The sequence below is a fragment of the Mytilus californianus genome, unplaced genomic scaffold, assembly GCF_021869535.1.
Source record: "Mytilus californianus isolate M0D057914Y unplaced genomic scaffold, xbMytCali1.0.p SCAF_8, whole genome shotgun sequence".
NCBI lineage: Eukaryota > Metazoa > Mollusca > Bivalvia > Mytilida > Mytilidae > Mytilus > Mytilus californianus.
Window position 1 is genome coordinate 87,122,641 of NW_026262734.1, and position 13,747 is coordinate 87,136,387.

The following is a 13,747-nucleotide window of genomic DNA, read 5'->3' on the forward strand; positions in this document are numbered from 1 at the left end:
AAATTTAAAAATACGTAATTGAAATGTATCTTTATCCCCTGCCATAAATAAAACAAAAAAACAAAAAACCAGAAGGCGTTTACAATAACAGAAATTCCGTATATATGAAAGTGGAACAGGTCTTTATGCAGAAGTATCACTAGAAAATCGCTCTACTTGCTTCCAAAATAGCAATAACAATATTCTCGCAAATACATTTGCATTAGTAAGTATGATTTTAGCACGGTTGTTCAAAAAATATTCCAGACCGATTCATTACCAAGATGGCAATAAAAAAACGTAAGTCGAAGAAAACAAGACGGTACTAGGCAAAAAAGAAAACACAAGCAAAAAATAGTCCACAAAACACTAAATAAAAACGAATGATTTTGCAAAACGAACCTCAAGTCTAATGGCCGATGGTTTGTTGCTAAAGATACTCTGACTGCATAACCATTCTTATTCTTAGGTAACCGAAGTCCTCATTCAGTCAAGTTCACTTGTCTGTGTTTTTAACACCAGTGACGTGGTATATTGTCATTAACATGTCGTTCACCGAATTTTAAAAACAGAAAGAACCAATCTGTTTCAAATACTGAACATGTATCCAAACTTCGTTTACACGGATTTGTAATCGCCATGACTGACTTCCTATTTTTGATACCTTTTCGATAACCAAGGTGTTTTCTTCGTAATAACACACCAGCAACAATTTGGCAACAGAAACTTCAAGGAAAGACAACTGTATTATTATTGACAATTACTGTTTTATAGGAGGAGTTTAACAAACTACCATATACTACAAAAACCGGAAATGGAACGAAACTTTTAGCTGATGTAAGTTCTTGATCGTAGATAAACACAAATAATTTTGTTTGTGATAGTGTACATTTAGTATCATATAAGAATGCAAAAAATATATACAATGTTCTTACTAATAGTTTTATTATTATTTTTTATTTTAATTAAAATCCAACAATAAACACATTGCTACAGGAAATCATAATTTTATATTAATATTCAATTTGAGATTTAAATACTTAAGTCGACTAATAAATGTGCAACAATAGCATTTCGTCTTCAACTTTCCTACGTCAATTCTGACACAGGCACGCACAATAAATAATGTCATCAAGAAAATCGTTTATTTTAATACAATCATGTAACTTTAAAACGCTTGCTTTTATATCCATTCAATAACTTAACTATAAATTTATCTAAAAAAAAACATAGTAAATTCGTCGATGTACGTACATAGTTTTTTTTTAAAGCAGATACTTATGTTTACACGAACCTTGAGACACGGGTTAAATATTGGCATTTGTCTCCTGTTTCTTATAATATCAAGTTTTTCTCCTAGGCTATTTTATTTTGGTATATTTTTTATTTCACATATCTTATTAAAGGATTGTCTTCTCCTACATGTACTGTATCTTATTTGTGTATTGCAATCGACTTAATATTTCTTTAAAACATAGCATATATATATATATATATATAAAGAGTTAAGGTCTTACTTATAACTCGTCGTTATATAAAACACCGGACCTTTTACATCTCAACCGACATATATTTGATACTCGTGAGGAAAGAATAGAATGGTAAACAAAATCATTAATCTTTCAAAGTATATGAATTGTATACATGTATCGTTGGTTTATGTCTGTCATATTTGTTTTTCGTAAATTGTATTGTTATAAATTATGCCGTTTTCTCGTTTGAAATTTTTCGCATTTTTATGTCGGGGCCTTTTATAGCGGACTATAAGGTGTAGGATTTTCTCATTGTTGAAGGTAGTACGTTGAATTATTACCGGTATAACCTTTATCTTCGTTGTTTGAATTCTGGTGGAGAGTTGTCCATTTCTGAATTGAAATTTTTAAAAGTATATATGATTTGGTGAAGCGCGCTTATATCTACCAATTTTGTGTTATTGAAACTGATCATAATGCTTGTTTTGTTTACATTAGCAACGAGTTGTAATGTGTGTTTGCTATACTGGCACAGACCATATCATTTATCATTTGAGAACCGTCCCTTGGTATCTCCTGTAAACAAACACCTCAAGACCCTTTTTCATTGGGACATCATTAAATCTACTGTCTGCCATTGCTTGCTTTCATGGACCATTCACGTGGAAAAATTAGGATTCTGAATGCTGTTTGCCGTGGCATCAGCGCTGGCAGTCTATAGAAGAACTATCTCATATAAGCATCAATTAACTTTGCTCAATATGATCATCTGACCCCCTCCTGCCTTATTAAGGATTCATGATAGCTGTTATAAAATGTTTGATTTGAAAGGTCACACGTGGAATCGTCAACTGATCGTTAACTTTCAGATTCAAGACAAACTAGCAGCATCGCTTGTTGGATTTAAGAATGTTATCGACGCTGTTGAAGACGAAGTACATAAGAATGAAGACAGATTCACCAAGCAGACGACACTTCCACTTTGCTGTGATAAACCTGGAACATACGTGTATGATCCAAAATTCAGAAAAGAGGTAATTCCAAACCAAGAACAACATAAGAAATAATTCCTTCATGTCATGCTCTATGCTCATTTTAACATGGGTAGGCATTATATTTGTCGATACGCTCAGTGTAAAATATGGTCAAATATAATGCCTACCCATGTTAAAATGAGCAAAGAGCATGACATGAAGGAATTATTTCGATTTTAATAGGACAAAAAAGGTATTTTTATAAGTCGAAGCGTACAAAAATACCTTACAAATGTTTGGCTTTTCCCGTTTCCTCCCCATAAAGTATGTACATTATACTTTCATATTTAATAAGTTTAAAAACTAATTGCTGGGTAAATATATGTTTTTTGGATAACAAAATATAATAAATTTTATGTAAGCTGCTAAAATATATATATTGTTTTGGTTACAAATGAAAATAACAAGATGATAAACAGTAAGTTTGTGCGCATGTGTCAAATATATTTTGTGCTAATTAGAACACGGCTTTGTTTACAAAGCGAAATAAGGACGTCATATTAGAATTATTTACAACATAAAATTATAACCAGCGTAGAGTCACATCAACTCTCATGTAAGAAATCATTTAGTAATTACTCGAACATTAAAATAGATCAATAAAACGTTAGATAGGAAGTGATTGATTGATTGATTTGTTTTGTTTAACGCCACTTTCAACTCTATTGAATAGTTCGTGGCAGTCAGTTTTTATTGGTGTAGGAAGCCGCTTCATTTGTATTGTTATGGTACACAATTAGTTAATTTGCAATACATTCTGCGTTTATACATTTTTTTGCAAATTTACACCCATATGGGTCAAGCACAAACAAAACACAAAATATAACACAATATTAACACAACAATAAAGAATTACAAGTTTAAACATAACACAAAATCATAGCTATGTTAATGTAACTTTTGATGGAAATGGACCTCATTTTCGCAACTCGAAAGATTAGTTTATAAAGTCACCAACTGCTGTCAAAAGTTCAGCCTCAGGATTTAAAAGTTGTTTTAGCTTAAAAAGTTGTTGAGAATTTGTAAAAATCTGGTTTTATACTATCGATTTTTGAAAATAACTGATTTTTTAAAGTTGAGTTCAGTTCACAATCTAGAAAAAAGGATAGTCATCATCAAGTTTATTGCAAAATTTACATAACCTTTGTGCTCTGGGTATATTTCTATATCTTCCCATTTCAATTTCTAGCTTATGGTCACTCACCCGAAATTAAGATACATGTATTAACTGTCTGGTTTTAAATTTTGATTCTTTTAATAACAATATATACAACGCAATTCTAAGAAACCCACTGCATTTAATTATTATAATTCATTTATGTCTTATTGATCTACAATAGGACAAAACTGAGATTTTGGTATACGTGGATGAGGAATCAACTGAACGAAGCAAAAAAAAAAATGAAAGAGGAAAAAAGAAATTAAACAAGAAACATATTTGTTGTAAAATTGTCCAATTTAAGCACAAAAAAAAAAACATGAACCATTTATGCTGTCTAGTGGTCCAAATCATTTCAAAAAAAGATATGAAGGGTTTAAAAAGCGTCAATCAATTTTAAAACGTTTATGGGCTACATATGACAAGGAATTCGACTTTTTACTGCTTCGCTGAAAAGTTCGTCAAATTTACATAGAATTTTTATTAATTGCATTTTGTACCACATTTCATTTCATTGTAAAGTTGCATGACTTTCAAACAGATATGTTCACAATACAAATTGCATTTCAATAATTATATACTAAGTACACATCTGTTAAAATAAATAAGGTTGAAAAATTTTTCCTCAAGGTTGATTTTTCTACAGCTTGCGTTACAAGATCTCCTAGTTCTACTTCTGATGCTAAATATCCACACAATACCGTAAGCGACATCATGAAGACGCAGTACGATCAAAACAAGAACGTTTTGTGGCAGCACTACGGTTCCTTAGAAGGCGTGTCCATCATGTACCCATCAACTTATTGGAATGACTGTTATAACTATGATCCCCGCTTTAGGTAATAGAAACAGGATAGTTAATTGTGTATATTTACTATATTATTGCATGGCAAATAAATCTAAAGACCACGAAATGACAAAAAAGTCAAACCAAACACTACATAATAAAATTAAAGACTTAGCAACACGAACAGAAACAAAAAACCAAGATTGGTCTCAGTACTCCGTAAGGGTTAACAGATCCTGCTCCACTAGTGGCAACTTCCATGTTGCACACATTCGTCTATAAGTATCACTCAGTCGCACAACTGGACATAGCAATAATACAAAGCACCAAATAGATAGAAATTAGCTCAGCAAAATGTCAGTTAAAGCAAAAAAATCTAAAAAAAAAAAAACGAGCAAACAATCCGCCATTTCAAAGTATATTGCATTGTGGATAATATTTTCAAACGCGTACATCATAACGTTTTGATTGGCTTACAACGTCTTAAGCAATGAACATTCAACCAATGATATGATATTATTTAAGGTCAGCCTTTGCCGCAACAGCTTCTCCAACAGATAAAGATGTCGTGATTCTTATAGATTCAAGCTCATCTATGAAGCAGATCTCCGGCGTTACAAGTAAATCAAAGATGAGCATAGCCAAGGAAGCTGCTCGTACAGTAATAGAAACCCTTAATCCGAATGACAGAGTAAGTAGACCTATAGATATAAAAATAAAAAAATAACAACTATAGGTCACCGTACGGTCTTCAACGATGAGCGAAACCCATACAGCATAGTCACCTATAAAAGGCCCCGAAATATCAATTGTAAAACAATTTAAACGAGAAAACTAACGGCCTGATTTATGTAAAAAACAATGAACGAAATACAAAAATATGATATACAGCAACAAACGACAACCTCTGAATTACAGGCTCCTGACTTGGGACAGGCACATACAGAATGTGACGGGACTAAACATGTTAGCGGGCGCCCACCCCTCCCCTATAAACCTGGGACAATGGTGTAACAGTACAACATATGAAAAAACTATAAAAATCAGTTGAAAAGGCTTAACTCATCAGATCGATACAAAGAAGAAAACAAAAACACATATTAGACGTGGCAGGGTATTTATACATCCCTAAAACAAAAAAGACACTAAATACAGATTTGAGAGTATTTGCAGTTACTGACAGCAAGTTCAAAGCCAGTAACAACTAATAGAATAAAAAAAAGTCATGTATCTTTTACTATGAGTCACACAAGTGCCTGTAAAATTGTGCATCACATATAAACGTAAAAATAAAAAAAGATAAAGTGATTGATGCTTGACGTCAGAAGGTTGTTTGCAGCTAAATCTAAAGCAAGGGTCAATCGGAGCAAATTCAGCTTAATACACAAAGGTGCAAACACGTCTGTGCATCACAAGTAAACTTAAAGAGATTTCTATAATGTGCATTACATCGACGTTAATTTTGTCTAAAGGAAAGTTGTCACACTGACAATTACAAATGTATACACATCACCTTATTTTTATACTGTACATTTTTTAATGTGCTGTAAATAAATATGTATAATCGGAATTCGGCAATGCAAGGATACAACCGACCGGTATAAAAACAAGGATACAACCGACTGGTATAAAAACAAGGTTACAACCGACCGGTATAAAAACAAGGATACAACCGATCGGTATAAAAACAAGGATACAACCGACCGGTGTAAAAACAAGGGTACAACCGACCGGTATAAAATCAAGGTTAAAACCGACCGGTATAAAAACAAGGATACAACCGACCCTTATAAAAACAAGGTTACAACCGATCGGTATAAAAACAAGGATACAACCGACCCTTATAAAAACAAGGTTACAACCGACCGGTATAAAAACAAGGATACAACCGACCGGTATAAAAACAAGGATACAACCGACCGGTATAAAAACAAGGATACAACCGACCGGTATAAAAACAAGGATACAACCGACCGGTGTAAAAACAGAACAAAATATCTTTAAATAACAAACAATAATGTAAGTAAGAAATCATCTCTTTCAAAGAAAAAATACACGTATTACATTTGGAAAGTGTTCCTATAATTTGCTGTCAAGTTAATGGAGTATAAATTCATATATCGTTGTTGAGTACCAACCAATGAGGTATGTATGCATGTGAAAGAAGAAGAAAACATACTTACAGTTTTTGCTACGTCCGAGATTGAGGCAACCAAACAAAGATTAACGTATGCCAAGCTTTACATTGCAAAAATGGCAAAATGTGAAGTAATCCAAATTTATAAAATAAAAGCTGAGCAAAATGCTTGAAAGAGTAACATCACACATTTCTTTTCAGGTTGCTGTGATATCATTTAGCTCAGGAGTTACTGTTCCCACTGGAGACTCAAATCACGACTGTTATAAAGACACACTGTCATTTGCCTCCAAAACAAACATTGACAAGTTGCAGCAATTTGTCAGTTTATACATTCAAGAATCCAACACTGGTAATACAAACTTCGAAAACGTTCTCATCAAGGCTTTCTCTTACTTGGGGTCAACAAATGATAATGTTAATGTTTCAACTAGAGGTAAATATATGTTATAATACCAAATAACTGACAAAACGAGTGTTGTGAAATGGGTACCTCCCTTTATAATACCGTGCAGATAGATAAAGAAACGCAACAGTAAATCAAAGTACTGAAGTACTAAACATCGGATGACCGCAAGTTCTGGTGGATGGTCACAGGCACTTGTCTGAAGAAAATAAATTATATCTCTATACCTTAAAGTTTGGTTAAGAACATAGATATATATTTTTTCTGAGACAAGTTCCTGTGTGGATGATGAATAAATGACAGGGAATTCAACCTCATTGTAATAATTATTATATTGTAGTGATATAATCATTTGTTATCAGTATAATCTGGTTTGTTGTTACATATTATATAAATATTTGTATAACAGTTATACATATAGCAGATCATCTCTCGAAAAATTCTTCCGCATGCGTTAACACAAATTTTTGGTATTCATGATTTGTTACTGCATGATATATATATTTCTCACGACAAAACATTTTCATATCATTTATCTATGTTCTTAAAAAATATTTTCATGATTATTTATTGATGAAATTAAGATATAACAAGCGATAAGGAATGTTATTTTGCACTCGATAATATCCGCGTATTTATACGAAATACATTCGGTTATCAGTCAAAAGCGCAAGGGACGTGAGCAGAATTTCTGTGGCAACATAACACCGGAATGACCTCTCAAGGTGACATCCGATGTAAAAAGCATGAGACTTTCAGTAATATAAGATATTAAAATTGATCAGAAATTTCGATCAACAAATGATAAACTATCAACCGAGAATAATAAAAAAAAAAAGCCAAATCAAGTCCTTAAAGGTGTCATACATGTAACTGACCACTGACTTAATAATAAAAGATGGTAAAGGTAATGCAATAATAAAATCCATATTTAAAAGAACTAAACTAAACAACGACCTAGCAAGGACATTTGAAAGGTCGTCCTGACAGTCCTCACTACTTTTGACCATCAAAATTTAATACATTTTCTATTGATTTTATGATTAATAAATCTGTTACCTAAGTTTATTCTTTTTTCCGTTTTTTTTCTGTAATTTAGGGTACCCATCCATTTGTTAAAGCTATATTACTATTCTTTACTTTTCATTTTATTCATTAGAGACTTGCATGGCAATTCATAGTCAAATCATTGAACCGTTGAGCGTACGAAAAGATATCTTAAATATATAAAATAAACAAAATAAACAGAGCCTATTGTAATATATACACACGATATTGAAAATTGATAAAAAAATATAACTTTTAAACATCGCATTTAAAAGCCATACATTATAGTGAAGTTGTATCTTAATTTAAGTAAAATATCATTTATTAAAAGATCTAACCTCACATTTGAAGACATTACTACATGTTATGCACTTACTTACTAAACCAACATTGTTTGTCTAATAGAGGACATACAGGTAATAATAAAGTACGGTCAATGGCACCTTAATTTATTTCACACTAGTTGGATATTAAAAAAAATTTCTTATCTTTTGAATTTCTATTGAGGAGGTAGAAGGAGGTGTCATCTCGAATTCCCGTGAAAATAAACGCTGAACCCCGAATTCCGCAAAAATAAAGCATTCTTTCCAGGATACCGAAAAAATCATCAGTAATTCCCGAGTCCCGCGATAAGTGTAAATCCCACATCCCTGCAAAAAAAAAGTCACATCCCGACGTCCGGAAAAACATCTTCCGCAGCTCTTTCGAAAATTTTAAGTATGACAGCTAAGACATCGCGTCGTGTGTGTACTGTGAGGTTCTAGAAAGATCGTGGCGTATTTAAGATCATTTTAAACTTATAAATGCCTAAAAATTGCCCGAAACAAAATTCTTTGTATATTTAGGTAAATTATGTGTAGTTATCCCTAAACTGGCTTCATCAAAAATATACATCACTGGGTAACATTTTAATTTTTTGGACATGTGGAAAAATTGATGCAAAATCTTTAATGTGTATTATTTCAATTCCAGTTGTTTTTAATAACTTTTCTTACACTATCGCTTTACAAATAAATGAAAGAAAAGTATTCCTTTGTCCATGGTATACTTGTATTGTAAATATCTTCTGTGAATCAAAGAATCTAACTTTTTCGTCTCCGGATCTTATGGTGGGGGGGGGGGGGGGAATTTATTTAAATGAAATTTAGCAATATAACACATTAAAAGTGATAGGAGACAGACTTTTGATTTCAAAATTTAGGATTCATTGATAAAGGCGTCGCATGTATTCAAAACGGATAGTCATTTAACAAAATTATATTTATTTTATTTATGACTATCAAGCTTCAAAGTATTTGTTTTCATTCGGTACACCTCGGCAGTTTAAGCAAACTAACTCTGATGTAGTGTAGCGGAATGTGCCGATGTTTTCCGATTGCTATTTTACTATGTCAAATGTAAATTTTGATGAATAAAAAAGGGGAACGAACATGAAGAAGAAAACCGCGTATTTTCGACCATTTTCTACATTAAATTTGTCAAAACATCATTTAAGCAATGAATAAAATGAGATGTAGTTTAGTGTATACATGCACAGTAATGAAATATACATATACCGAAAATTCTTCTTTCATTTATTTCAAGATCAGGTTATACTTTTACTTACTGATGGCGGATCAAATGAAGGGAGAGATCCAAGGCAGGTAATCAGCGACGAAAATGCCAATTTAAAAAACAGAGTAATCATTTTTACCTACCTGCTTGGTCCTGGTAAGTATAAACCATATTTAAATGGTTAACGAACAATGATTGGTACATTGTGATGGAGTTATCTCCCTTGTCGTATTGGTAACTATTGTAACCGAGAAAGCAAAGTTTAGTGTTCATTAGCTTTTGAGAACCGGAGTGAAGTACGTCCATTATTCATTTTTCTTTTTTTTAAGAAGACGTTTTTAAGTTGTAGCATGTGCCTTGTACTAAAATTGATTGTGATCTGTCCATGTTATAACTCTTAAATTCGTATTTGGACCTTTTTTCTTAATAAGCCAAAACGCGAGGTATTCTTATGTGCCAAATCCTGAAGTAACTTCATAAAAAATACATGTAACGTCATCATGACTTCATTTAAGAATGGAATACGGTGTAAAAGCATTGACCGAATTTCATTTTGTATGAAGTGCAGACGCGGAACACACTAAAAATATGCGCACGATCAACGCTTTAACAACCCCATAAAATTACAGGAAGTATTCGATTCTTAGAATTACGTTTATATGTTACAACTATGAAATTACGAGTTATAACAAGCTTTTCGGTTGTTTACCCATCCAATATTATGACGTTGTCATGGGAAGCACGTGCAATCATGCCTGTTGCATTTTATTGAGAATAAAATCTGATTTCGGAAGCCATGCGATTTTAGACAATCAAACGCACGGATTCTTATGAAACATAAATGAAATGTAATAATGTTTAAGAATTGAATGCTTTTTTTTGTAATTCTAGTGGGGTGTAAAAGCGTTAACCGAATCACATTGTGTATGAAGCACAGAAACGCTCCATACTAAAAATGTGCGCTCGATCAAAAGAAGCATTCAATTCTTATACATGTAATTACATTCTTATGCTACAATCCTGAAATTTCACTGAGAGTTATATCCATCTTTTCGTTTATTTTTCTGTGCATTGTTTGAACATTGTCACGGATAGCACGTGCAGTCATGGCTGTTGTATTTTATACGGAAATAAATATTTGACGTGGGAGTGCCTGGCGATTGTTGTCAGCCAATTAAAATTACGGATTCTAATGAAACATATATGTAATGTAAGTATATAAATAATATACATCCATAAACGTGACCATAGCACCTGTCGTAAATACGGACATCAGAAATCCGTATATTTTGTAGTTGGTGAAGGTATTATAACAAATTCCAAGATATTTAATTGGGGCTTGCTAGACCTCATTCATAAATTGCTTTTAGAATATCATGTACACTTAATTTAATCTGTATGGTTACAGGAGCAACGAACGAGATGAAACAACAATTACGAGAGATGGCAACTCAAGCAAAGTCAAATTCGCTCTACGGAAACATTCGGGTATTTATCAACAAATTTAGCTTTCAAAAACCTTTTTTCGATAGAAAAGATACTGCATTGTTATAATAACAGAAAACCCAAATATGAGAGTGTTATACTGACATGTAGATTGTTTTTTAATCTTGATGCTAAAATAATTATGTAAATAAATGAATGTTTAAGCAGACAATTTAGTCACGCAGTAATCATAATTAATACGAATGATTCTGTATTCTGTTATCAGGCTGCAGTTCTGTACAATGAAGGACGTATTTTTTCCATATTTATTCTAGGAAGGATATTTCACGTACGTTGATCAGGATCAACATGCAAGTTTATCGATGAAAATGGCCACATTCTACGTCGAACTACGATCACGTGAAGTAAATACTAACGCGGTATACAGTATTCCATACGTCGATCCGTTTTCTGAAAGAGGCAGGTACTTTATATGTTATCAGATGATGTTCGATGAGACTAATAAAACTATTTCCAGATGTAATCTCCAATTTACATTTTATAGCTAGTATCATAATGCATGCTTGTGAAAACAAGATCTAGATCTAGATATAAGATTCATAAGAATATGCTACAACTTCGAAAAAAAACAAAAAAACATTAATTTCAAATGTTCATAAAATGCTTTGAAAACTACAACAGTTTCTATTGATTGTTTGGACCGTAAACCTTGTTGTACCAAATAAACTACCTGTCAGTGACTGGAATATATATTAAGTTAACCTGCATGCATATCTCCCAGGCCAAAATGAGAACCAAGAATTCTATGTAAAAATAAGAAAATAGTGTAAGATTGCCAATGAGACAACCTTCTACCGGAGACAAAAAGAAAACGTAAAATGTAGCAATCATAAGTCACCGTACATTTTTCAACAATGAGCAACACTGAGCAATAGCTTGTAAGCTATACAAGACCTCGACAGGACAAATGTTAATAAACACTTTTTGTGACTTATTTGGAGTGTTAAGGCAAAGATAGTACAGTTGAACAAACACCAGTGTTGTTCGCTTTCCCACACTTTTATGCATCAACATGTAGCATTTTCCCCATCTTGAAATTGAATTGAGTCTATAATTAAAGATTTTACCAAATGCCTAACTAGAGCTCATTACAACGTACTTACTTGAAATAAAAAATCAACACAATTAAAAAATGAATAAAATATTACCTATAAAAGAATCACATTTTGACCGACTCTATGACAAACAGTCTAAGGAACTATTAAACTAAATGAAAACCATACATATGAATCATTCAACACTATGTTTTGTTTACCTTTCACTTGTAAACCTGGGGTGGTGTTCTCGAAGCTATTTTAGGACTAGGACGTGTCCTAAGAACAACTTATGACAAGTCTTTGTCCTAAGTCGTGTTCTCGAAACTCTCTTAACTTAGGATATATCGCATTTTTCGTCCTAACTTTAGGACACCTAATTAGGATTCCTAAGATCATCCTAACTTCATCCACACTTTGTGCATGCTTTTTGCAATTTATTTTACGTGAAGATGAACATAAAATGAAGCGCACCATCGATAATTAACTAGAATATAAAGAAATTGTGCATGATTTTAAACTTTGAACTTCGTGTTTCACGATACGATGACAATACGATTTTCAAATTCTCATTTCAAAACACATTGTATCCAGTTTAAATTATAATCCTTCTCGATATTATTTTATAATTACATTTGAAATCATGCATTTAATAATACATGTTATTATAAAATTTCGTAAACAATTTTATTAATTGGGTCGTCTTTAATAAATGTTTTATCAAAAAATTACTTTAACTATTCAAAATTTCGTACTTAGGATATTTGTAGGACGTCCTAACATAAGATGCGTCTGAGATAGCTTCGAGACACAACTTAAGAGTGTCCTAAGACGATCCTAAGTCCATCCTAAAATTGGTCTTAGATATGACTTAGAACGAATCTTAGGATACTTTCGAGAACACCACCCCTGATGTGTTTTAGGTACAACATTATCGGACCAATCCTACATTGTACCGATACTAAACATGAAAGATTTTACTGAAACAATAAGAAAACTATTTATAAAACCTATCTATAAATTAAACAATGATAGACATCTCGGGAATAATAACTAAATACAATGTATACACGTAAATACATGTAAAGAAAAAAAGGAAGAATAGGAGAGAGGAAAGAAAGTGAGTAACAAAGAATGTAAATTAAAGAATGATATTTAAAAGACAGTTCTAAAAAATAGAACGGATGAAAGACAGAAAAATTAAACCAGAACTAAAATATTTTTTATCAAGTTCATCATTTTGCATAATTTAAATATCTTTCTTTTAATTTGTATCACAGGATTAATTACGTCAATGTGTAAAACTGTCTACGGTACGTTAGGATCTATGCAAGGTGTATCGTGCACTGATGTTAAACTTAGCGAGCTTTTAAAGGAAGTCGAATATTTTGAGGAGGGAAATTCATCATACGGCTTTATGATTGACAATACTGGGAGAGCTTTAATTCATCCCTTACTCCCAGAGCCTGCCTTTGTGGAAATTAATGAAGATCCCGTACTTGTGGACATAACTAGTCTAGAAAGGACATCAAAGACAGCAGAAATAATTAATTCCATGAAAAGGTACATAGTTGTGCTAAGACAGTGCTAAATGAAAAGTGTAAACTGGTAAAAAAGGTGAAAGATATCAAA

The 13,747-nt window shown here is 32.3% G+C and overlaps 1 protein-coding gene across 12 annotated transcripts in view; it reads left to right on the forward strand.

Moving 5' to 3' along the window:
• The window catches only part of LOC127710506 (VWFA and cache domain-containing protein 1-like), a 154,110-nt gene that overhangs the window by 114,641 nt on the left and 25,722 nt on the right, over positions 1-13,747 (forward strand). The window contains exon 12 of one of the 12 annotated variants that reach the window (XM_052216424.1): positions 13,450-13,678. The exons of the other annotated variants lie outside the window; for them this stretch is intronic. Within the exon in view, the coding sequence (XP_052072384.1) occupies positions 13,450-13,678 (229 nt within the window). The remainder of the gene's footprint in view (positions 1-13,449; positions 13,679-13,747) is intronic. 12 annotated transcript variants of the gene reach the window in all.